This window comes from Thermobia domestica, chromosome 9 (genome assembly GCF_964235325.1).
Source record: "Thermobia domestica chromosome 9, izTheDome1.hap1.1, whole genome shotgun sequence".
In the NCBI taxonomy this organism is placed as follows: Eukaryota; Metazoa; Arthropoda; class Insecta; order Zygentoma; family Lepismatidae; genus Thermobia; species Thermobia domestica.
This window is the reverse complement of record NC_137462.1, coordinates 51,769,777-51,796,119: the sequence shown is the minus strand read 5'-3', so window position 1 is coordinate 51,796,119 and position 26,343 is coordinate 51,769,777. Positions and strand designations below refer to the sequence as shown.

Here is a 26,343-nt window from a genome sequence, read left to right as displayed (position 1 = left end):
CTGCTCGTCCAGGGGCCTCTGCTGTATGCATTTGAAACCACTTATGCTTCCTTGGGGTTTTGCTACTTTACTTGCAAAACTAAGGCAAATTTGTTAGTTTGGTATAATATACTGTATTGGAGTGGCCAAGTTATCACATGTACCATTTATTAATATTGCTGACAAGCAACAAGGTTATGTCATAATCAAAGTAGCTTTATGACTTGTTTATTACTTATGAAGTACGTGTCCGAACTTCCATGAGCGATAGTGTAGATTTGGCAGAATCTGACTTTTACCTCTATCGGTGATTCATATATCAAATTGCATTTTCTTACTTTCAAACAGTATATTTCTTACATTCATGTACTTGCTATTTACATTACAAAGGATTCACAGCTGAAATGGTATCTAATCTAATATTCAATTCCTTTAATTAATATTATACCCTATGTTTCATACTACTTTATATTACTTGTAGTTTCCTCTTTGAACTTAAGCTTGCGTGGCCTAACAACCTTAAAATATAAACTGTAATCAAGCCAAATCTTAGCTACTCGTGGTCACGCTCCAATATTATTACCACATATTGTATTAGCCCAGAAACATTTGCAATATAAGTAAATTGCAATCAAATTTACTATTGCTACTGTTTATTTTCGCTTTCCACTATTTAACATGCGTTCCATGGCTGGGATCATTTTTGCTTTCCATCACAGCAAGTTTTATGGTGAATAGTAGGCAATTAGATTTATGACGCTGAGCTGCACATTTTGCCAGTAATTTATTTCTAACGGAGTTAGGAATCCAAATCAATCCTAAATGTATGATAGAGACCAAAATTTACACACTATAGTGATAAATTTACCAAACAATTCAGAAATATGATTATAATATTTTTAGACATATTTATACTTACTTTTATGTCCAATGATATCAGTATCCTGAGTACATACAACTTGAAACAATGAATCGTCAAAGTCATCGATTTTTGTAAGGTTAGTAATCCTTTTAAGAACCATTTTCTCTTCTTGACATTCCGGAGGAAGCTGTCCCAAGTACAATGTATGTGGCTCTAGTATCGAAGTCCCCATGAAGAGAATATGGTCGTCCCAGACATCCAATACAGACAAACTTTGAGGGTGAGTAATCTCAGTTAATACCTTCTTTTCTGAAAGAAAGAAATGAAAATCACAGTATGGGTTTGAATGGGTTGTGACTACATATGAAGCTACTATATATAATGAAGTTATTAGATATTATAAAATTACCTTGGTAGAGGAATTTAGCACACAGGATTCGGTTTTCTCCAACAACCTTTTTATTATAAAATTCATGTTATACGCAATACAACACAAAGTTACTATACATAAGTGTGGTTAATATCAATATAATGTTAACTAAGTAGTTAGGGTAAAAACTAGGTGGTTTTTGGCACAGGCAGCAAAGACAAGGACTTCCACAAAGCTCCAAACAAGCTAAGGGAAGGTGGTTTAGGATTCTCATTGCTTTAGACAAACAAAGAGAGGATTGGTGCCCCGTAGAGCTCTAGGCAAGTCAGGCGTGCAGAAAAAACACAGAGCTCTGGGCAAGCTAGGTGGTTGTGGTTACGACTTTTTAAAGCTCTAGGCAAGCTAAGAGAGAGGTTGAGTTTTTTAATAAAGCTTTAGGTGGGTAGGGTACCTCAGAGCTCTAGGCAAGCTAAGAGGTTTGGGTTAGGTTAGATTTTTTAGAGCTCTTAGTAAGCTAAGACAGGAGATTTGACCAGCTGAAACTGATGTTGGTGGAGACATTAATGGTGTTTTATATTCTTTTGGACAGCGGTGGCGCTGATGTCTGTTTGGTACATGATCACATAATAAATGTCTGTCGTTTGCTTTTGTAGTAAATAAAGAGCATGTGTTTGTGTTTACAAATATAAGCCACGTGTAGGATATTACAATATATTCTAGTGACTACAAAGTTTCTTATTAGAGGTCATACTCGAATAGTGTGCCTGTTTTACCAGAGAGAAATTTGCGTTTCAAACGGTGTTGGTTACAGTAGAGTCAGATTTTCAAACTTTTGTTTTACACAGTTTAATATTGCTGCATGAAATATACGCAAATTTTGGAGTACATTATTGTGAGGTAACCAAGCCTATTGTCTTTTCGAATATTACCGTGGGACTGTCTCAGTAATCTTAGATTGGTGCGAATGAAATCCTTTCTCCAAATGCATTATTTCTAAAGGAGAAAACAAAAGATAGCTTAGCTAATATGTATAATACCTATGGCATTCTAATTTTCCTGCATTCATATATTTGAAATCTAAATTTCCAAAAATTAGCTATCTGAAACTAGAAAAATATTTATTGGGCCACAAATAATATTATTATTAGACAATGACAATTTCACAAACTGCTGAATCCCCTGGAAGACAAAGCGTGGAAAGTGTTCCAAGGTATTTGTTGTGGTTTTCATGGAAAACATAAAGCAGACAACTATCATGAAATAGTCAGTGATCTTGTGAATTCGTACCAAGCTATGGGATTCATTATGTCTTTTTTTTTTAAAAAAAAGATCAACTTCTTAAACTTTTACTTAGATTTTTCCCCAGAAAATCTTGGCTCAATAAGCGATGGACATGGTGAGCGATTCCATAGCAAATTTCTACAATGGAAAAGAAGTACCAAGGCAAATGGAGTTCCAGTATACTGGCCGTCTACTGCTGGGTATTGAAGAGAGATATCGAGAGGCTAAATATAGCAAGAAAATTATCATTTAAAATTTCTTAGGTAAATAAGAATGATGTTTACCTTTTTATTTCTTTTTTGGGTATTTTGGGCAAAAACTAGGACATTTTGGGTAAATCGAATAACTACATGACGTTAGTGTCCCATAAGCTATCTAACTTTATACTTTTGTTATCAATTGTTAAGGTGCAGGAAGGGGGGCAACTGAAAATATATAATTTCAACAATATTTAACTTAAATTCAGTGACTCCATACTATAGAATGGGCGACGACAAACTTCATACCAGGTGAAACTTTTATACTTTCACAATAATCTGACAATTAAATCATCCTTCTACGTTAATAAACAACTTATCTATACCGCTTCGAACACATGCATGTTTCAAGAAAATATGGTCCATGTCGCGTATAAGGACAAAGAAACTAATTTTCACAGCAAAATCTTGCCTAATGGGAAAATTCTGATCACATGCTTTGAATTCAGGTTGAAAAAGACACTTAGACTTGGTAATTTTAGTTCTTGCAAAAAAAAAAAAATAAATAAATAAAATAAATAAATAAATAAAAATAAAAATAAAAAAAAATAAAAAAAATAAAAATCTTTGACTAGTGTAATAGATCAAGACTCATCGAATGGGTGTCAAAAAGCAGATTATTCCTATTAATTGAGATTCGATGAAGCTTTAAATAAATAAAGCGGTCTCTTTTAAATAAAGAACAAATGACATTCATTTATGTTTCGGAGGAAAACCGGGATATTTCGAGGTTTGGACAATTTTGGGGAAGATAGATTGTATAAATTTAGGGCTAACTGGGATATCTGGTAGCCCTCGGAAATCAAGACTTCGCAGAGATAATAAATTCTATGCACCATACTTTTTCCCCTTCTTTTCCAGATGTTGGATACAAAACGACGAAATTTGTAAAACATTGTTTCTTAAGGGCTTGTTCAATAACTTAACATTTTATAGATGGAACTGAAAATGTGGTTTAAAATTTAAAAAAAAAAATCAGAAAGAGAAGAAGAAGGACGTAGTGGTCTGTTTCTGGTACTAACAAATCTAACTTAAACTAGATATGCTGGAAATCGTGTAATAGACAGAGTGCCGAAGTCTTATAAAGGGTTTACTCAGCGAGTGTTTGGCCTTTCATTTCACGTGCGACTGGGCTCCTACACTTCTGTAGGTCCATGCATGGAATATGGATCCAGTACAATAATAATGTTCAAGGTTACGCTGGAAACTGAACGATCTGTCTACTTACGTGGAAGCAGGGTCTAGAAAAGGATCTACTTTCATCGTGTAAAAAAAGAAAAACCAGAAAAGAAATTATAGGAACTTAGGAACAGGGCTAAACAATACATGTAAAATTCTAAGGGGTAGGCACTCTCTACCCTGTCTCTTTTCAAGCCTCGCAACTACTTATATGCATGACACCGCTAGAATAGCGTGGTTATCAGCTTGTGTGTCATCTTAGAGGTTTATTTGAGACGAACGGATAATACTGAATTCAGGGTCTCTCTATCCATCTACTGTTATCTGAATTTCTTTCCTTTTTTTTAATGCAGAACTTCGAAAACGAAACAATTCTCATCAATATCTCGTATTATCAGTTACTTATAGCTAATTTGTACACAGGGTTGTAATGGAAGCTATACGAGGTTATACGGCGTATATCCACCTGATTTATATATATATATATATATATATATATATATATATATATATATATATATATATATAATTCAGTGTATACTCATTTTAAATTAACCAGCTCGCGCCGTGTGGACTTTGTGGTGGACAAACATCGTGTTCGTGGGTTTTCTCGGGGTTCTCCGTTTCCTCCCACTTTCTTCATTCCACCATTTTCACTCATTTCTCATTATCACCGTCTCCTTTAGCCAAACCGGTATAACCGTGGGACGTTAAACTTAAAGATTTCATTTCATTTCATTTTTCATTTTAAATTAAGTATGTAATGATGGATATAAGGGTGAGTGTGCGTCAAAGTTTTTGAGCGTATTCAAAAATTCTAGCAACATATTATTGGCCTATACTTAGTAACCTATATGATATAGGCATAGTAGTGAAATGAAAATTAGTCATTGTTATTCACTTTGTGTTACTTGTGAATAAATTTCGATTACCATTGTTGATACTGCAATATGGTGAATGTCAAAGAACAGTTATTTCCAGTTGTTGCATTAATTAACGAAAATTGGGGTCTCATTTGCAAGATTTGCGGATCTCAACACAACGCAAACAGTCCAACGAGCAGTTATAACTGTAATGCCAATTATCGCAAATTAAATCACAAACTTGCGTTGCGTTCATGCAAACCTGCTACGTAACGAGGTCCTCGAAACATCTTGTCAGTGGCTGGATTACCTGAGTGGAAACTACTATCTTGCTTTGGTGCGAAGTTTTTAACGAATTTGTTCCTGACAATTTTGGACACAGATAATCCAGCCAATGTCTTATGCTTCTTTCACAAAGTTAAGAAAAACTATAAATGATTTTTTTTTATATATAGAAAGACATATTACAGTATCAATAATGTTATGTATTTTAACAGTAAATAAAGCAAAAGTCTCGTTGTAGCCCTGAGAAAAGCTTGAGATTGAGACGGAAAGAATTTTTGCAGGGAGTTCCGAAGCGAATTATTGCTGGGGTGAACTCGTACTAAAATCCCACCAATGATATACCTGTGTGAACCAATGATATATCTATGTGTGAACAAATTCATCAGAAGAGTAATAATGTGTGCTATATGTTACAATTTCTTCATACATTTCTAGTGAATCTCACACTGAGAAAAAAAGGACTAGGATTTCCGTGTGGATACATCGTATTTACGCGGGTGCGCTCCTTAGGATTTCATGTATAAAAGTACAGCAAGTGGGAACACCATGCCAAGTCTGGAGTTCGGCGTCGAACTAGACTCGCTGTGATTGGATAATTTTATTCACATGATTGGTTTCGTGTTGAAAACTATTACTCTCGTAAGGTAGCGAGTCACAGATTTAGAAAGAAGCAGGAGGGAACAATCGTAGGAAGGTGGTAACAACATTATATACGTAAGTTACCACCGTCGGAATGGGTATGGCGTTAATTCTAGATTTGAAATGGTGGTCCTACAATACAAAATTTTCGCTGGACGGTGGTGTAGACAGTACTACGGATGAAACAACATTGCTTAATGAGGTGACGCGCGTAACCTGGTAAAAACAGCATTTACATGCCGACTGGAGTATGCATTTCTCTCAGTGCAAGAACTTGTTCTAAGACACAATTGCTACTAGTGGTATAATAATAATAATAATAATAATAATAATAATAATAATAATAATAATAAATACGTTACCTAAGTGTAAAACATAAGAGACACATCGTGTCTTCTGTTCGGTGCTGAACACGACTCTCTTTCCATCCAAAGACCAACACCGTTGAGGTAGAGAGAAACAATAAATGCCGTGAAACGTGGTTCCGTTGGTTGTTTTCATCTCAGTTTGAATTTGCTCTACTATCACGGTCTTCTGTAACACAAAAAGTAAAATCTATACTTATCACCACGTAAGAAAATAAATACAGGGTGCGGCACGTAAAACCGGCCCGTCGTAATATTCTGGTATATTGTGTTTTTGGCAACACTTCAATAATCTACCTTCCTACCAAGAGATGGTGTGTCGAGGTCGGGTCGACTTACGTGACCTGCAGCAGTCACGTGCAGCCGCAGCCAGTGAAACTTTTCGAAACCAATTGAGAAAAAGGCCTCGTTGTGTTAAGCCGGGTGAGTGTCAGTGTGTGATAATGCCGTATTCGACCACCTGTCTGGGTACGTAAATTCCCAAAACAACCGGTATTGGTCGACAGAAAATCCACACGCAATTCACCAGGTACCCTTGCATGATGAGAAAATTGGTGTTTGGTGTGCCATTTCCGCCACACGCGTTATTGGGCCCATATTCTTTGAGACGACAGTGAACAGTGACATGTATATGGGAATCCTGGAGGAGTTTTATACACACTTGACCGAAGAGGAGCGTCAGTTATGTTACTTTCAGCAGGACGGTGCAACATGCCACACATCAGCTGCATCATTGTCCCTTGCGCATGGGATGTTTACGCCAGAGAGGACAATCAGCAAAGGCGTGTGGCCTCCTCGGTCACCAGACTTGTCCACGTGTGACTTTTACTTATGGGGACTGCTAAAGGTAAGAGTATACGAAACAAATCCACACACAATTGAAGAACTCAAGACCAGGATCCAGGATTTCACCAATAGCATTACAACACAAGAACCGACAAGGGTATATATGAATCTCCTCAATCGTGCTCACATGTGTGTTGAAGTGGGCGGAGGACACTTTCAGCACCTGCTGTGAAGGCTGCTGTGAAGGTGAGTAGTCATATTCAATACATTACATTTCATTTATGTGTTGTAGTTAATCATATTCGATACATTACATTTCATTTTATGTGTTCACTTTACGGGCCGGTTTTACGTGCCACACCCTGTACTTTATCGTCATTAGTACACTGTGAGATCATTTACCGCAAACTTAAAAGCTTCCTTCTATGCACTACTGTGCTCAGGTAACATTTTATTACTTTAATCCAGGAGTTACTTACGTCACTTTTTGGTCAGGAATGCAAATAAGCAACAAAATTTTACTAGCCCAAGATAAATGCTACTAGCCCACATCCCACAATAGAAATCATTTACTCACCTTTAGTATTTTAATAGTGATATTAAAAACTCGCCCGCACCGTTGAACCACTTAACCCGGGCGAACGGATGAGTGCTTACTTGCATCCCTGAAGGTTATTTATGTAATATTTTCATTTAATCTAAAAGTAACTTAAGTATCATTTCGTTTACTCAGGTAGTTACTCAGCTAACATTTGCGTTTAGTCTAGGAGTAGCTTAGGTAATATTTTTGTTTAATCTAGAAGTTACACAGGTAACAGTTTTGTTTAATCTAGGTGTTACGCAGGTAAAATTTTTGTTTAATATAGGAGTTACTCAGGTAATATTTTCGTTTAATTTAGCCTCCTCGAACCCCGTGTCGCCAATAGGCGACATGTGAATTATACATGATGTATACACTGAGTCCCCATGTCGCCTATAGGCGACATGCACTCAGTAAACAGATGACAAAGATATAAGAAAGAATAACTGAAAATTGGCTAACAAGGTATACAACCGAAGATAACTATAATATTAGAACATAATATTTCCACCCCAAAAAATTGCTGGGACCGAGGAGGTTAGGAGTTACTCAGGTAATATTTTAGTTGAATCTAGGAGTTATTCAGGTAACTCCTAGGAGTATTCTAGGAGATATTTTCATTTAATCTAGAAGTTACTTAGGTACATTGTCCTTTAACCTAGGAGTTACTTAGATATTTTTATTTAATCTAGAAGTTACGCAGGTAACATTTTTGTTCAATCTAGGATTTACCTAGGCAACATTGTAATCTAAAGATTACTCAGGTATATTTTCGTTTAGTCTCGTAGTTAACCAGTAACATTTTCATTTAATCTAGATGTTACTCAGGTAACATTTCGTTTAATCTAGGAGTTATTCAGATAACATTTTCGTTTGACCTACGGATACTCAGGTGATATTCTCGTTTAGTTTAGGGGATACTGAAATAACGTTTTCGTTAAATCTAGGAGTTACTCTGCTAAAATTTTCGTTTTAGTATTGCTGCTCCTTTAGAGTACAGTATCCTCTAAAACTAAGTTTTAACCCGTTTTCCCTCTTTTTAATAGAATACCATACATACTGTAAATTTAAATTACTTGAAGTACTAATCGTTCAATTACCAGGGAGTTCTGATAAATCGAATTTGAGAATATTTCATTATACTAATATATTACCATTACGATCGATTTATAAAGGAATTATTCATAGACGTGTATCTTCACTTCAGGGTTTGATTCTCAGTTTGGATACATGTGGTTAGGATCCTTCGTTAAGCTGCAGATTCATGTCATATACAACAGCCTTATGGACGAAGGAGAAACTTCAAAATTATAAACGAAAAATAAGTTAGTAAAAAGTAAAGCTGGAACGGGGCAACGCTAAGTTAGTCATCAACATCATCATAGGTATTACTGGCAGGTCACTGGCCGCAGGTTCACAAGCTTACATTCAACTCAGTTATTTGCTAATCTCATCTCCTTTTCTTTTCTCAAAACGGTTCTCTTTTGCTCACTACTTTTCTTTCATGTAACATGCCTTCTATCATATCCTTTAGGAGCCTTCTTGGTCAACGTTTCCACAGTTTCCCTTCTTCTTTCTAATCACATCTACTCTTTGTTATTTTCTTTCCTCTGTTATTCCCAATATTTCCTCTGCTAATTTTTTCCACACTTCTTCACACCCACATTTCGTAAATCAACAGCCTTTTTCCGTCCCTTTTGCCTGTAACTCATGTTTCCAGCTCCATCCAGGTACAATACTTCACATGAAACCTTGCATGAGTCACTCAAATGTCCACAAAATATATTTTCCTTTTTTCTTAATGTTTCATTCGAAATTGATACCTTTGATTTTTATACCGTGTTTGAACTTCTTGTCTTCACTAGTAATACTATTGAATAATATAAACAATCACCGTTCTTCAATAGATGGAGGTATAATATTCCTCTCAGGGTCGGCCTTATTTGGTGCGGGGCTCAATTGGGAAAAACTTTGCGGACTCCACATTTCTAGCCAAGGTCTATATGAATATACGGTCTACAGTCTACAGGAATATTCCTATAGACCTTAGTGCAGGTTGGCTACAAATGTGGGGTCCGCAAAGTTGTATAATAAACATAAGCTATATTTTAACACGAAATTAGATACTTATAAACCTACAAATAACTGAATATTTGTGTATCGCCTATGTAAAGTACATGGTCACAATGTAACATTTTTAGTGACTGTAAAATGATTTATTGGGAAAAAATATTTTTAAAAATGAAAATTTAAGTACACTGTCGGAAACAAATGATACTTTCTGGACATCTAAAAACCACTTAACATTCATAAATTTTAAATGTCATTAGTTTTGATTAAAGTTATCTTTCGTGCTTTAACCTCTCTCTCTGAAACGTCTTTTAGAATTTTCTCTGAAGTTCAAATTTCTGCTAATTTCAGATTCAGTGGACAACATTGTCAAATTGTTCAAATGTTCTTGCTGAATTGGTAATCTCAGCTAAGTTTTGTTCAGTTTCAACTTGGGAAAACTTCTTTGTCCAGATGTCACAATGACTGGGATTGTCAAGAAAAGCGTATATTGCAATGTGTTCTTGTGCGTATTTAAGAACCGAGAGTATGTTACTGTCTAGTGCTGGGCCCAACTCAAAGCAACCGGCTCTATCGCCTTAAGTCCGGCCCGCATTCCCCTCTGAGCTTGTATTGGTTCACTTTGCCTTTTTCATTTTCAGTTTATAACTAAAGAACTGTTCTAGTTACAATCAAAATTTTGCACAGCAGTGATCATAATTCACTAGGTTTTATATTAGGATGAGTAAAAATTCGATGTTCAATAACGTCCTTGAGAAATGGCTACCAAAATTTTCACCACATACTTAACATTACGACGGCTATTTTATAATTATTGTGTTGATATGTTTTGGTGAATGAAAATATACTGATTTCAGGGAAACTCTGTCTACTTCGTTTAGTGAATCCTTAAAAACTAAGATATACGTGTTTGGTAGAGATTTCCAGCTAAAAATATATTAGAAATGTGTTTAGTTCAGGTGCTAGAAGGTAGTTAACCTTCTAACTAACTAACTAAACTAACTCTATGGCTTATGGAACCCAGAGGTTCAATGCCGCATTCACAAAAGCTCTCCACTGACTTCTATCCTTAGCTAACTGCATTCAGTTTCTACTTTGTATTCCAATCTCTGCGAGATCCATCTTAATATTGTCCTCCCATCTGCGCCTAGGTCTTCCTAATGGTCGTTTTCCGATTGGTCTTCCAGTCAAGACTTTGAAAGCATTTCTACTTTCTTCCATTCTAGCTACATGACCCGCCCACCTAAGCCTCCTAACCTTGACGACCCTAACAATGTTGGGCAAACCATATAAATTATGCAGCTCCTCGTTATGAAGTTTCCGCCATTCCCCATTCCCGTTCCTCTTGGGTCCGAATATTCGTCTCAGGATCTTGTTCTCAAATACTTTCAGTCTATATTCTTCCCTCAGAGTAAGTGACCATGTTTCGCAGCCATACAGAACAACGGGCATGATTACCGTTTTATATATTTTAAGCTTCAAATTTCTCGACAGAATTCGCGACGACAAGAGATTTTGAACCGAATAGTAACACGAATTCCCTGCTTTTAGTCGACATTTAATTTCTCCGTGAATATGATTTTCCTCTGTTAATATTGATCATAGGTATTTGAAACTATCCACTTTATCAAACGTATTATTTAATATTTTAACGCATCCATAGTTTGCTGTATTCCGGTCCCGACGCACTTCCATGTATTTAGTTTTATCTGCATTTACTTCTAAACCCATGTCCCTGCAAGCGTTTAATAAGATCTGCATTTCTTTCTATTGTTCTCCTATCATCACCTATTAAATTTACGTCATCAGCATATGCCATAACCTGGTGAATACCGTTCAATTCTAGGCCCTGGTTGCTATCTTTGATTTTCCTTATAGCGTATTCCAGAACGAAGTTAAATAATAATGGCGACAAAGCATCTTCTTGTTTCAGGCCATTTTCGACGTGAAAGCTCGTGGACAAAAATTTTCCTACCCGGACTTTACTTTGGGATTCATTTAAACATATCCTAATTAATCTAATTAGCTTTCTAGGTATTCCAAGTTCTGTAAGGACGTTTTATAATGTTTCTGTCCTAAAAATCTGGTTAAAGCAAATATAATACAATTGATCAAGTATAATGTGATTGTTAGTTCTTGCAAACCCGCTGAACTCAATTACAGGTTTTATTGGGAACAAATCCGATGCAGTGACAATTTTGGTCTGAAAGTTTGACTTGGAAAGCTTATGTGAGATTTGAAAGGTGATATATATATTATTAATAACAGGATACTTTTATTAGTAACTTGTTAGTAACATTGCTGTTACCGTTTCGTTATCAATATTTCACAAAATAAATATTGAACAACATTTTTCTTATTTTTGGAACAAAAGATTCAATATATTTCAAGCAAAATTTTTTTGTAGGTCTTATATCTGGAGAACTACATATAGTGCAGCCAAACTCAAACTATCACTTAACTCAGTATGGTTTGCTTATTCTGTAAAAAATACGAAAACTGGATTTGAGAGCCGTTCAAAAATTTTGTGGCCCCTGAACCAAAAACTAATTATTGGCTACGATCGCAATCTTTTCATGCATTTTTAGGATTATTCCTAAAACTCTTGGCAAAGATCGCAATCTTCTGATCCATTTTTTAATCATTCTTAAAATTCTTGTTTTCAGTGTAAATCAGATTTACTGAAATAATATTTTCCTCTTAACTATTGCTGTTTTCCACTTTATGCATTAGAATCTCAGACCTTATTTTTATAAAATATCTTACCGCTTTGGTCTGTGTATTGAATGAGATTAGCTGCAGAGCTCCATGCATGGATCCTCCAGCAGGTCTCTGGAGCCAGATAATGTATTTTCCATCTGGACTATATCTTGGAGAACGGGCTGCAGTTGCTGCATCACTGAGAATACCTAGAATGTTTTAAATTAGGGGATTTATAAGTAACATTTTCTGAGTTAGTAAACTCAGAATTCAATAAAATATTTCTAATGTAACATGGAATTTGAATGAAATCTTAAGTTTTTTTTAATTTTGTTGACAGCTTAATGTTTAAAAATTATAGAGAAATACGTCAGAAGAGTACTTTGCCGTATTTCCGAGCTCTCTTGAAATAGAAATAGGATTTTCTGTTAATAATTTCCTTGTTTACACTATCATTCAATTCATTTTTCGAGTTTTACAGGTAAACAATTTACATTCATTATTCCGCTTTTGAATTTTTAATTTTGTGTGGAAGAGGTGAAGATTTAACAGAAAAAATATAGAATTGCATGCCACTTTTAAAACATACAGACAAGCAAACGTGTCAATTACAGATCATTACTATAAGAGCGGTATGAATAATTGCTGCTTGCAACTTCTGCAATACAAAACTTAAAACCAAGTCATATTTTGAACGAAAGTACGAATTCCAACTCACAATTCTAGAGAATAGCCTCTACCCCGTGATTTCAGATTAACTACAAGTTTATTGGACATAAATACTGTGTCTGATAGTTAAAAATATTTTAGAATAAATACAGTGTTTTTTATTTCTTTCTTTTTAAGTTTATGATATGAAGGGTGTGAGGCAAGAACATGGTAAGGCACAATGTTACTATTGTAAGAAATTAGAAGTTTTCACAATTCATTTTCAAAGTTGGAAAGCTGATTTTTCACATAATACTATACATAAAAGATTAAAATAATTGTAAAGAATTTTTAACTTTGTATGCTGCTGTGTGGGTTACCATGTTTTAACATTTATTTAACATTTAAGCCGTAATTGATATAAATATTATTTTCTGAAGCATGAGTAGTTACTTTGCGTCATGATTTACATTACGTATTGGATTTTCATATCAGGAAACAATATTTGTTGACTCAATTATACAAAACATGAGTATTACAGAAATGTACCTAACGACATAAAGACAACTCGAACGAGTGGGGTTTTAATTCAACTAATGCAAATATTACAAACTTGGTGAAAAACCTTATGAACTAAAGAAATCGATTCTAAATTAAGAAGAAAATCTAATATAAAAACCGAATTGCTTTCACAATATCCAAACAGACGTTTACACAAAAATGGATCTTGGAGTATACTGCTTTTACTCCATAGCGTGTTGGTTCTTCTGTGTATCATCAAGTTCTCCTAAGTCAATTTGATACACACGTTAGAATATTAATATTGGCACTATTTTCGTTTTTCACTCCGGAGAGCTATTTCTAACCTAACCTAACCCAACCCTATAGAGAAGCCAGCAAGAGAAGGTCTCTGACAGCTCGCAGTGACATTGCCACTACTCACATGTGAAGGCTTTTTTTCTTTTGGTGCAGTGGCAGCTTAATTAATAGTGAAAGATAGAGTGAAAGTGGTTTGTGACACTAGTACCAAATTAGGGGTTGCATTTTCCCTGGGCATGGGAAAGAAACTTTAGAGGCCATCTCTTGTTGGCCCTGCTATAACAGTACTCCAGTTTCACTCAGCCAACCTTGAATATTTGTCACAGAAAGGTTTGTTTTATTCATCAAACGAAAACTATAGTTACTTAGGATTCGAAAAATTGGATGTAGGCCATTGTACTTCATAAAGGGAAAGCACTATTAATAAAAGAAAAAAACAAGTTAGGCGACGTAATAATAATAGTTCTTTCGGTTTCTGAAGTACAAGGGCCACATGTTCATTTGTTTGCCCAAGTTACAAAATCTTGCTGGACCAGCCACAATCCGGCATGAATTTCCAGTAACGCAGTGCGGATTCCGAAAGAATATTTGCGAATACACACTGTGTTAATGGAAGCTTGCTGCTGCAAAAAATCTTTTCCTAGATTTTTATTGGATCAGCAAACGGATCATCGTAAATGTTTAAAAACACACAGTGTTGCTGGAAATACATACTGGATTCTTGGGTGGTCCAGCAAAAAATCTTAGTGAGGTACACTGAAATTACTAAAATTTAATAATTGATATCCCACAGCAATTACCAAACTGCAAATCTTGATATCTCAGATTAACCGCTTATTATTGAAAGTACAACATGATTCACTCAACACTATTTGGTAACCTTTATCCGAAAACAATAATGGATTATGCAAAAGCGTATGGAAAATACCCACATGAAATCCTGCAAAATCATGGAAACATAATATGGTAAGCAACGTACAGATCGAGACAGAAAGCACAGTGCAACTTACCTTATTATTTGCCCAGGACGACTCTGTTGTGTCATCTTCGGGACAATACTCACTTTCTGAGTCACTCAACAATAAATCATCTTCGTTGAATTGGCTGTAAGAAACATCCCACGGGCAAATTCTTTTCTTTTTGGATGGAAAGGTCGTACACGTCTCCTCATTGTCCGCCATCTTAACTGTTAACACCTTATGCATTCCAAAAAGTTATAAAGAGGCTTACCGTAAGTGAATATTACTGCGATCTATAGAGCGCCATTTTGAACTCGGGTAGAATGAAACAAAGCGGTATGCTTTGCTTTCTATAGGGTGTTGCATAACTCAGAAATTTAAAATTTGTTGGTTACCATGTTCTTGCCTCACACCCTTCATATATAGAGGGTAAGAGTATAGTTTGTTCAAATCATGCCTCTCAAATTGTCAGTAAAGTATTGAGACTGAATAATAGTAGCAATAATAATTATGAAAAACAGAATCTAATAATCTTTATCAGAAGAAAGATATATTAGTAATAGTGTACCACAGGGTTCGGTCTTGGAGCTATTGTGGGTATTTCTTCTGCATATGAATGATACAAAACTGCGTGTCACGGCATTCAAACTAACACGACACACATATGACACGGCTCATTTGGTTACTGAAGAAAACAAAAAAGTAACGAAAAACAGTAAAGAAGCGTTAGATGTGTCTCTGTGTCTGAGAAATAATATTTAATAAATGTCAATAAGTTATATGCCATTGATTTGCATCAGTGGGAATATATCAGTTATCTCCAATCTTTGCGTTAATAACAAACTAATAAACTTCTTAAAATGTAGGTTATTCATAGGATGAATGACTGACTGCAATCTCACTTGACAAAAACATGAGTCGCCTAATCATGATTTCCAGTGCTTTCAGTGTAAGTTATTGTCTGTGAATGGAAGTACCATTTATGTTCTGATCACCTGCTTCTTTCTATTTTTTCTCCTGTATCATACTACGGTATATCGATACTTTCTAGGTATGGTTTAAGTTATAACAATCTATGCCACTTAGGAACGATACAGCATTTGAAACTTATATTTATCCGTAAGTTTGAACATGAGTGAAGTTAATAAAACTGAATTCTGAGGACTTACTATTAAGTAAAAATATATAAGGACTTAGTATTAAATAAAGATATACAAATTGTAATCTCTATAGAATAAATAACTTTTACATGGTACAACATAGAAACAACATTAATAAAATAATATAACATATAGGCCTACGAATAAGAAATTATATAACATGTACTACAACAACAACAACAACTACTACTACTACTACTACTACTACTACTACTACTACTACTACTACTACTAATAATAATAATAATAATAATAATAATAGTAATAATAATAATAAAAGGCAGACACATTTTAAAATTTAAAAATATGTTCAAAAGGCAACTTCTGAGAAATTGTTCTAATGATTTTGGCTTTTATAAGTTTAATCAGTTTGACTAGTGTGCTTATAACTTGGAGCTGCTTCGTGGCTAAGCGGTTAGCATACGCACCTTTGAATTGGAAGACCCGCGTTCGATTCCTGGCGGGAGCTCATGTGATTCAGATTCCACATTAATCAGTAGGTCTAAGTCTCAGATACCCTCGCTGCTAAAAGGGACGTTGAATTCAATTTTAACTCAACTCAACTCAAAGTTGTAACTTGACAAATCAAATATCACGCATACCAATGGGTCCTGAGTTCAGAAATTGTTAGTATGTAGGGATACTACAAGAATAAAACGTAAAATACTCGTGCACAATTAATTAAAAGTTACGTACTATACGATCCATGCAGACCCATTTGAAATATGACACTTTCTTTATTGGTAGAATGAACAAGGCCTAAACGACGTGGGCTGTTTTTAAGTGCCATTCCAATTATGGCACATCCATTGGGTGACCAAGTAACCTGACCAGGCGAGTATCCAGGTAGAAATCCTTCTAACACGGAAATTCTTTCTTCATTTATATTACAAATTACAACAACAGTTTGATGTGTGGTAGCATGTTCCTCACCCCAAGATTCTCGAAAGAAATATTCACCTCCCTACAGAGGACGAATAAGAAAAGATTACCTATTGCTTGTTTTACATTACTAAACATTATCAATTGATGTATTTACCAGTATTATCATATGCCCTGCTTTACAGCCTGTTTTAAAAATAGCATGAATCAAGGTTTTAGTATGAAGGGAATATTTATAAGCAATATCTCCAATTTATATCTCACTCTATCTAAATCTTATATTATTCTATCCTATAATACAAATTGATTTTGTTTCTATTTTACATAGTGCTAATGACTAAGTATAATCTATGGGTTAGTCTAATTATAAACTATGCTAATCAAAGATAATAATATTTGTTCTAAAATGAATTGGTAGGTGAGTATTCAGTGCCCGTAACGATGGATTATGAAAGTTCATCAAACATACATAAACAATGATTTCACAACTTCAGTAATATTTATACAATATATGTCAATTATACTATTACATTACAACGTCAAAAGTCTATTAGTGTGGCCAACATAATCAAACATTAAAGTACCTCGTTGACAAAGCTATTAAACTTCAGGTTCCATGTTCTATCTGAAAACAATCGAATAGAACATTGTGGAAAAGTTCTCTTGTTTCTATAAGGTAAGTATGAGTTAATAAATGTTTTTCACCTGATTAAACTAAGCTAATCAATTTCATACACTGAATGTTAGGTAAACTTCGTAGTCATCAAAGAACAATGAATTTTATATATTATCAAAGCTTCGGAACAAAGTGCGAATTTTAGTCAGGGTCGTTGTCGAAGGTATACTGCAGTATATGCTGCACATTCATTGCTTAATCTTAGTCGTTAGCGTATGACTTCTGGTTCAAGACGTATAGTATTTTCTACTTTTGTTTCGTTTATACAGACAGTGACCTGGGGACAAAATCAGGGTGGATAGTCAATGACTAAAGAAGCAATTTGAGAATAGGAACAGTGTCCGGAAGTCTACTGAACAATGTTCGTAGAGACCACCGAATATTTGTCGTAACGGGACAAAAATACCGGTAACCGTAATTTGAGAATGACATATCGGATTAAAGTTCGGCCAAAGGCAATATGCATTATTCGTACCTGCGATTTCATAGTGGGAGGAATGGCTTGGAAGGAGGGGTGGTGTAAGGGTAGCCCCAAAAGAAAGGTAGGATATTTCGTAGAACTGAAAGAAAAAATCTAGTAGAAACATGTTCAATACCTGAATCGAAGAGGAGAAAACATGAATTTACGAAAACATGAGCTTCAAATTGGATGGAAACTGTGACCGTGGGAAACACGATAGCAATAAATCTGCGATACAGGACACTGATTCAAAATGTTTCATGCCCCAGTATGGCTCACCGAAAAGTGATAGGATTGCCCAATAGCAATATGAAATGTCAGTATCTGGTCTGGTCAAAGAAAATACATGTGAAGACATTGTAGTTCTCCATAAGAGACCAAAAGTACGGCTTTCTAGTCTTATTTTGTATATGTTGTAGGAAGTCTCGTCTTGTCTCTAATATTAGTCTCTCAAGTTCATGTTGTTTAGATCAGTGAATATCAGTATGAAATCTTTGTTTAATTGTGATATTCGTATTTCCATTCTACTCCTCACTACAATTATCTTAATTCCCTTCTGACACATTGGGCGCGATTTTCTCAGTTCCACCTCGTAGTGGATTAGTTCTTCCTGTGTTTTTACACCCATTTACGTTATTAATTTAGTGATTTTATCTAGGGAGTAACACAAAGGGAATAGCATAAGATTCTTTTAGACTTTAAAACAGTGTCGCAGCTTTTGTATTTTAAGAAATTATTAATACATGCGTTACACATTGTTCATTTTATGACACGAACTCTATTACAATCATAGGAATTCACAAAACAGCGTAGCCTATACCCAGTGAAAAGTTTAGGACGGGGGTGTACAGTACTGGTTTAAGTTCGGCTGGGCTTTATCGTTATTAACAAGATAGTAATTTTTCTTTAACTTTTGATTTATTTCAACTAGCGTAGGTACTCTAGAAAATACAACATTGACTTTTACAATGTTTAGCAAAGAGACCACTACATATTTTGTGTGTGTCATAAAATTGAAATGGTATTTACCTTAAACACACTGTCGCTGTTTCTGTCCATAGCTGAGTGTGGATTATAGAACGGTTCTGTTTTCATGTATTTCTCTTCAGCCACATATACCAACTTATCTTCACAGGGGCACCAAGCAAGTGAACCAAATTCACCTTCAAATACAGCGTCACAGTTTTAGTTCTTTCCTTCAAGAATGGAAAATACTTGTCATATTGTTTTGATACTATTTATCAGGACTTGATACCATGAAACTCTTTTGAAATAATGACAGAAAAGTCTATCAGTATATGGAAAATTTATCTACTTATAAGATGGATCTGAGAAGTAAGGTTACAACGACTAATATTCATTTATAAAAAAAGGTGTCTTCGACAAAATGTCTACTACAACATATTAATTCTAACGCCTATTGCTCGAGTCACATTTTAACTACGTTCTTGATCTCGTCATCGTTGTAGAAGTTTTCACTCACACTCACTCTATGGCCTATGGAACCCGGGGGTTCAGTGCCGCGTTCACAAAAGCTCTCCACTGACTTCTATCCTTAGCTAATTGCATCCAGTTTCTACTTTGTATTCCTATCTCTGCGAGATCCATCTTAATATTGTCCTCCCATCTGCGCCTAGGTCTTCCTAATGGTCGTTTTCCTATGGGTCTACCAGCCAAGACTTTGAAAGCGTTTCTACTTTCTTCCATTCTAGCTACATGACCTGCCCACCTAAGCCTCCTAGACTTGACGACCCTAACAATGTTGGGTAAACCGTATAAACTATGTAGTTCCTCGTTATGAAGCTTCCGCCATTCCCCATTCTCGTTCCTCTTGGGTTCGAATATTCTTCTCAGGATCCTGTTCTCAAATACTTTCAGTCTATGTTCTTCCCTCAGAGTAAGCGACCATGTTTCACAACCATACAGAACAACAGGCATGATTATCGTTTTATATATTTTAAGCTTCAAATTCCTCGACAGAATTCGCGACGACAAGAGATTTTGAACCGAATAGTAACACGAATTCCCTGCTTTTAGTCGACATTTAATTTCTTCGTTAATATGGTTTTCGTCTGTTAATATTGATCCTAAATATTTGAAAGTATCCACTTTATCAAAATCATTATTTAATATTTTAACGCCTCCACAATTTGCCGTATTACGATCCCGATGCACTTCCATGTATTTAGTTTTCTCTGCATTTACTTCTAAACCCATGTCCCTGCAAGCGTTTAATAAGATCTCTGCATTTATTTCTACTGTTCTCCTATCATCCCCTATTAAATTTACATCATCAGCATATGCCATAACCTGGTGAATGCTGTTCAACTCTAGGCCCTGGTTGCTATCTTTGATTTTCCTTGTAGAAGTTTTATCCAGCAAAATGTTCCCTTAAATGGAAACAAATGTTTTCTGAATATTCTCTGGGCTATTATCTCGTGCTTTGCGAAAACGTTGGACGAAGTGCGAGCCTCCTCGTGGCAATGTGAATAGCGTACGTGTGTTTGGCGCGGGAGTCCTGAGTTTAGTTCCCGGTGAGAGCTTATGTGGTTCGGATTGCACTATAAGCTGTAGCTCCACGTCTCATATATCCTTAGTACTGAAATTGATGCTAAACTATGATGAAATCAAACTTTTGATGGTTTGCATTTTACATTTGGTGAAATTGTAAATCGGCGCTGCATCGTAATCACATGCTACTTGCACTAGGCTTGGCGTAGCGATGAGGAACTGCCGCAAGAGGGAAACGGAAAGGTGATAGTGAAGGCCAGTATTACCACCTTACGCACACTTGTCTGCCTACAGGGAGTTGCAACCATACTTTATGGATATATCTCATACATATGGAACCTCTCTATAAAAATTGGAAGAGGGAAGCAATTTTTCTTCCTTCAGGATTTTTTTTATTGAAAATTATGCAACATGAACCCGAGCAAAAAGTTTGGGTAAGCTGCCTTACAGGCACTATGATTTCACTGCATAATTTTTTGCATAAATTTTTATTCCCCAATCCCCTTTCGAGTCGAAAATCTGTAAAACAGTTTCGTACGCGTATGGATCTGGTAAAGATTCATCTATGTACAGGGGTGGATTAAGGCTTTTGGTGTCCTATGTTACGAATAAACTTAAGGAACGTTTATTGTTAAGGAGATTTGGAAAACCTCCTAGATTTGATCTAAGTAATGAGAGATATTTCAAGGGAATTGTCACCACAAGCTGATAATGTGGTTTGTAATAGAGGCCCAAAATAGCTCATTCCCTCACAAAATAAGTATCGTGAAGACACTGGTGGAAGAAGACTTAACTCTAGCGATACCGGGAGCGTATCGAGCGGGGAAAAAATTAGCATGAGTCTGAAACCTATAATATAATAAGGTGATTGTTATATTTTAGTATGAAAGAGAGGGATTTTTGGGGGGCTCAGGTTGCCCAAGCCTGGGCTCCATTGGCTCTGCCCTTAATCCGCTCCTGTCCATGTACACAGTTTGGTGGCTCTAGGGGACTCCTTTTCTATGCGAAAATCCGATGACACACATATACGTTATATATACTACATATAACTGATGTGAATATCAGTTATTGTATTAACGCAAAATAAGATCATATGGAAATATTTTAATTTTATAGATACAATCAATGGAAGCTATCTATATTGCCACTCCCGGTTCCGCCAAGAAGTGGCTAAAATACATAAGTGGCTTGCAGAATGCAAGCATACTTTGTATTTTTAAGCAAGGACTATTATAGATTTTGTGTAATACAATCATTTGTACTGAGCTTCAATGGCTGTGTTGGATCCCTGGTTCTATCGCAGCTCGTGGCAATTGGACTTCGTGTAGGGAAGACACCATGTACTTGAGTATTTTTTTGGGTGTCTATCGTTTTCCCTTCACACTTCCGCGCCACATTTTTTCACTATCATTTACTTTTATTTATGATTCGTCTTTTCTAGTGTAAAGGACATAACTGTAGAATGTAAAACCAAAAACTTTCATTTCTATTATTCCAAGAAATACTCGAAGCACCCAGAGTGCCTCGTCCCGCTAAGTGGCGAAACATCCCACATAGCACACTACGTCCCTGGAATGTCCCATTTTGATCCCAATCATCCCATTCGGTTCCCGGGATTATCGGGACAATGAGAAGACATCCCATGGACTTCCTGCATGGGACGTTCTGAAGGATTCCCATGTAGGATGTCCACGGGACGTCCCAGATGGGACAGGAGGTCCGAGGGAGAACCAATAGACATCCCTTCGTGGTCCCGTTGAATATCCCGTATCCCGGGATATTAGTGGACATCTGGATCTCCCGCGGAAATCCTGTGGATGTCCCGGGAGCACATTCGGATATCCCGGAATGTCCCGTCATCCGTTGCGGGCTCAGTCTCGGACATCCCGTGGACGTACTTGTGCTATGTGGGATCAAAATAGTTCTGAATTCTCAAGTAACTTCATTCACCCTGCAAAAGGGTTTAATTTTGATCAATTAGCAATGGCAAGAATTACTGTTTTCCTTCTTTCTACACCTTGAGCATGACTGCGATCATTACTTGTTATAAGATTCCTGTTATAAGAATCATTCGCATAGTATCTGATGAAGCCAAAGTGGATAGTTGGCGAAACCGTTATGTGCTAATATTTTTTAAATAATAAACCTATTGTTTTGCTCAGGGAGTAGTTTGAATCAGATTTGTGTTAAAAAACAAGGCTTGTACAATGGAAAATTTTACAGTTGGTGTCATATGTCGAAAATTTCCTTTAAGGCTTCCAAATATTTAGTCACAAACTAGTGGTGTTAACCTTCTGACTTGTTTTTCCGAGTTCCATGCTAAACGATATAGCTAACAGTTGAAATGACGGAGTGCTTTCTTCCCAAGTTTTCTTATGTATTGCTGAATATTTATTAAAAAATACTCAGTTTTATGGAACATTATGAGTTTTGTCGGAGATTAGAGACTTATTCCTGTAGTTTAGGGTTGGAATCAATGAAAGAGAGGATCGCTCCTTTCAACACTCCACAGCACGATTAGTTATATAAATCTTACCTGTACCATTAGCCTTAATTTCGCCGTGTACCTCCTGTGCCGCCAAATCCAAGTTAAGGGTTAAGTTGTCCTCTGCCCAAATTTCTAGATATTGATTACGCTCACTACTTCGGTGAATCTGAGGCACTTCCCGGACAATGGCTTTTAATTTCTCCGATGCAGACAAAGTTGAGAGTAACCTAAGACAAGTAAAACATTGTAAATAGTTATGTAATACATTAATTTAAGAAATGTGTTAAAGATCTCAATACGATGGATATTACGCCAAAGTTTTAAGACAAAAACAGTATTTTAAAAAATACTATTTAAAATATACTCCAAAAATCATGTGAACTAAAATAATCTAATGCATTGATTTTTTTAAATAAAAATTTATTCATTCATTTTATGGACTGAAAACAAAACTATCCGAGGAAATAGGAAATATATATTCTAGATAGCTACATCCGCTGTTAACATTCTTCTAGTTTTTAAATTTTATTTTATTTTTGTTGTTTACTATTGCTGCTTCAGTAAGAAATAAGAAGTAATCAAGGAGAATTGCCAACTTAACTGTACTTAACATATCCAAGCCTTTTATATCTTTCTCAAGCATTGGGTTTATTAACTCGTTAATTTTAATCGATGAACAATTCTGTTCGTAGGTCAGACAGAAAACGAATATGCATCTCTTTCGGGATGCAGATTCCAACCTTTGGATCACAATTAATAAGTTTCGCTCTTTTTCTTTTTTAACTAATACTCCAAAGTCCACTCCAGAGGATGCATCAAGACCATGAGAACGCTTGATTGCATATTGACGCAAATGCGATAGGAGGTACACTCAGGGAGTGTGTTTCAATATTTGACACGAAAACACACTTTCTCCTCGGGTAGCCCTTTTCAAAACACTAGTGTTTTTTACAAGTCGAGCTGAATGTATAACCACCCATAAGACACGCAGTTTCGTTCAATTTATACATAAAGTAAGCCTTTGATTTCGTCACGAAGAATTCCTCGATAAAAAGTGATGTACCATCACCTAAGATGATAGGAGTTTGAGACCAGTTGTGGTCAATCTAATCGGGTTCGAATTGAGAAGACAAGATGAGACAGTCATCTGTCCAAACCAATTCAGATTTGTAGCCATGGTCAACTGACCAGGTCTACAAAAGCGAAGTCTTGGGTATAGAGTAAAGAAAACAGTTTACCTTTTGTGTTTTGTGTTCTTAGACACGTACGCTGGACTTCTAGCCGAGTATCTCTTATCAAATTCTACAACGCAGTAAGTAGCTTGTATACTAAATACAGCTTATAGCCACTATTTGTGTAACTTTTCTTTATATGTCAGATTTTATTAATTGTTATCTTATCTGCAGAATATATATTTAATTATAATCGGTCATAGTAAATCCATTCACCTATCAACTTGCCCAAATTCAACTACCGTAGACTCACGAACATCCGGCTCGCAACTATCCGGCCTCCGCACTATAGGGCCTAGTTTTCTTTTATTGTAATTAAATGAGGAAGGTAAGGTGTTGCATTGGCAACATTGCGAAGGCATTGGAAGCGGGCATCTGCTACGATCCTCCTACGTGTGGTGTGCAAAATACAAGTTGTGACAGGAAAAGACCAGCGTTCTGCTCCTTGTCTACTGTTTCGTCAGTGTGTAACGAACCTCAATACAATATTCTTGCCGCTGTTCATGATTACAACTGTAAAGTACGCACAGTACTCTATTCGTAAATTGTTCTTGGGGTATGCTTAATACTTATAAAAAAATGAGTTCATAGGACTTCGGCCTATCCGGCCTGCTCTCCCGCCACATTAAATCGGATAGTCGGGAATATACTGTAAATATTTCGCATGCAATCTTTGGGGATGCTGATAATTGCTTTGCTTCTTTGAAATATATGGTTTCCGTAAAATTATTTGAAGCTTCAGGTTTCCAATAGTCTTCAATAAAACTTTATTATTTCAGGCAAAAGTACGAAAGACTCTGTAGAAAGATCAGAGTTCCGACAGGAATAGACCGACCGCGAAATTGTAATTTTCCAGATGTCTCGCATGAGTGGTTTCCCCCTAAGAAACACAATTACTTCAGAATGTATTTTAATATTAATTCTGATAGACTATAATACATGTGCTTGAGTTGAGTTGAGTTTGGGTTTAACGTCCCGTTCAGCAGCGAGGCTATATGAATCGTGAACCTACTGATTAACGTGGAACCCGAACCACATGAGCTCGCGCCGGGAATCAAACCCAGGTCTCCCACGCCAAAGGCGCGTATGCTAACCGCTTAGCCACAGAGGAGCTCAATACATGTGCTGAGTAGTTGACGCATATACTTTGTTCGCATAGTGCCGGTTTTGACTCTGGATAGGGGTATAAAGACGATAGTGATCTCCATTTAAGAGGTAGGTCCCATCTTGTGAGTTTTAGTGGTTTACGCCCTTAAGAAGCAATAACGAGGTTATGAAGGACACACATGATTGTTAACTTGGGCTTTGCGTCACGACCAGGTTCGAAGTTAGCAGGGTATGCACAGACCATCATGCAAGGTCGATTATAGGACGTTCCTTACCTTACTAACTCGCCTCTAAGAGAATGGATCACAGGACTTCGAAATCGATCCCGATTTATGTATCCTACGCGACAAAAGAACAGAAAATCCTAATCAGTCCAGTTCAGAATAATTTCAATACTTCTTTTATGATTTCAGCAGAAATAAATGTTTGAATGTGAAGACCAGTTGGCTTAGTGGTAGAACTCTCACATCTGGTGCAATACAAATGTTATAATTATTATAAGGTAATTGCGATTTTTCGATAATTGTGCTCTTAGTTGTATCTAGGCTTCTACATTAGTTTAATGTCTTGTTAGGCCTAATGAAATATCATTAAAAACATAGTAAAGACTAGTTCAATGAGTAATTCTCAAAATTGTTGCAAGTCTCTTATTCTTGTATTATATTCTCCTTATTACATTATTCACGTTAGGACTCTCAATTGGTACTTAAAACCTTAGAATACTAAACTCTCTAAGGAGTTATACTATTACTAATGCTATCAGTCGTCAAATTTATGAATGTTTAGTGTTCCAAGGTTTTAACGACTTTTTAATTATTGGGGCAAAGCTTTTCTTTAGACCTATTCGATTTAGGCGTTCGTTTATGCGGATACTCCTCCGAGACGCCTGAAACGTTCTTAACCAAATTTGGTATGCTAATTTAAAAGTGTGCGCTGAGTGACATAAGCGGTCACATGTCCCGATGGGGTATACCATTGAGGATTAATTTAAGAAAAGATGGATCTCCGAGACGCATGTACCGTTCTTAACCAAATTTGACATGATTTGAGAACATACACTGGCACTGAGTGTCGTAATGGGTTGCATGTTCCGATCGGAACTACCATTGAGGAAAAGTAACCGCAAAACGGGATGGCCATAGACTTAACCTTGAAAAAGAATTTGGCGCGCGAATTCTTATTGTA

General features: G+C 36.1%; 1 protein-coding gene across 2 annotated transcripts in view; it reads right to left on the bottom strand.

Moving 5' to 3' along the window:
* Positions 1–26,343, bottom strand: part of LOC145693999 (acylamino-acid-releasing enzyme-like) — an 86,137-nt gene that overhangs the window by 45,075 nt on the left and 14,719 nt on the right. For both annotated transcript variants that reach the window (XM_081770143.1, XM_081770144.1), the window contains exons 3-8: positions 22,868–23,046; positions 18,850–18,983; positions 16,499–16,766; positions 12,283–12,425; positions 6,078–6,249; positions 899–1,150 (exon numbers count right to left, since the gene is read on the bottom strand). In XM_081770143.1, the coding sequence (XP_081626269.1) occupies positions 899–1,150; positions 6,078–6,249; positions 12,283–12,425; positions 16,499–16,766; positions 18,850–18,983; positions 22,868–23,046 (1,148 nt within the window). The remainder of the gene's footprint in view (positions 1–898; positions 1,151–6,077; positions 6,250–12,282; positions 12,426–16,498; positions 16,767–18,849; positions 18,984–22,867; positions 23,047–26,343) is intronic.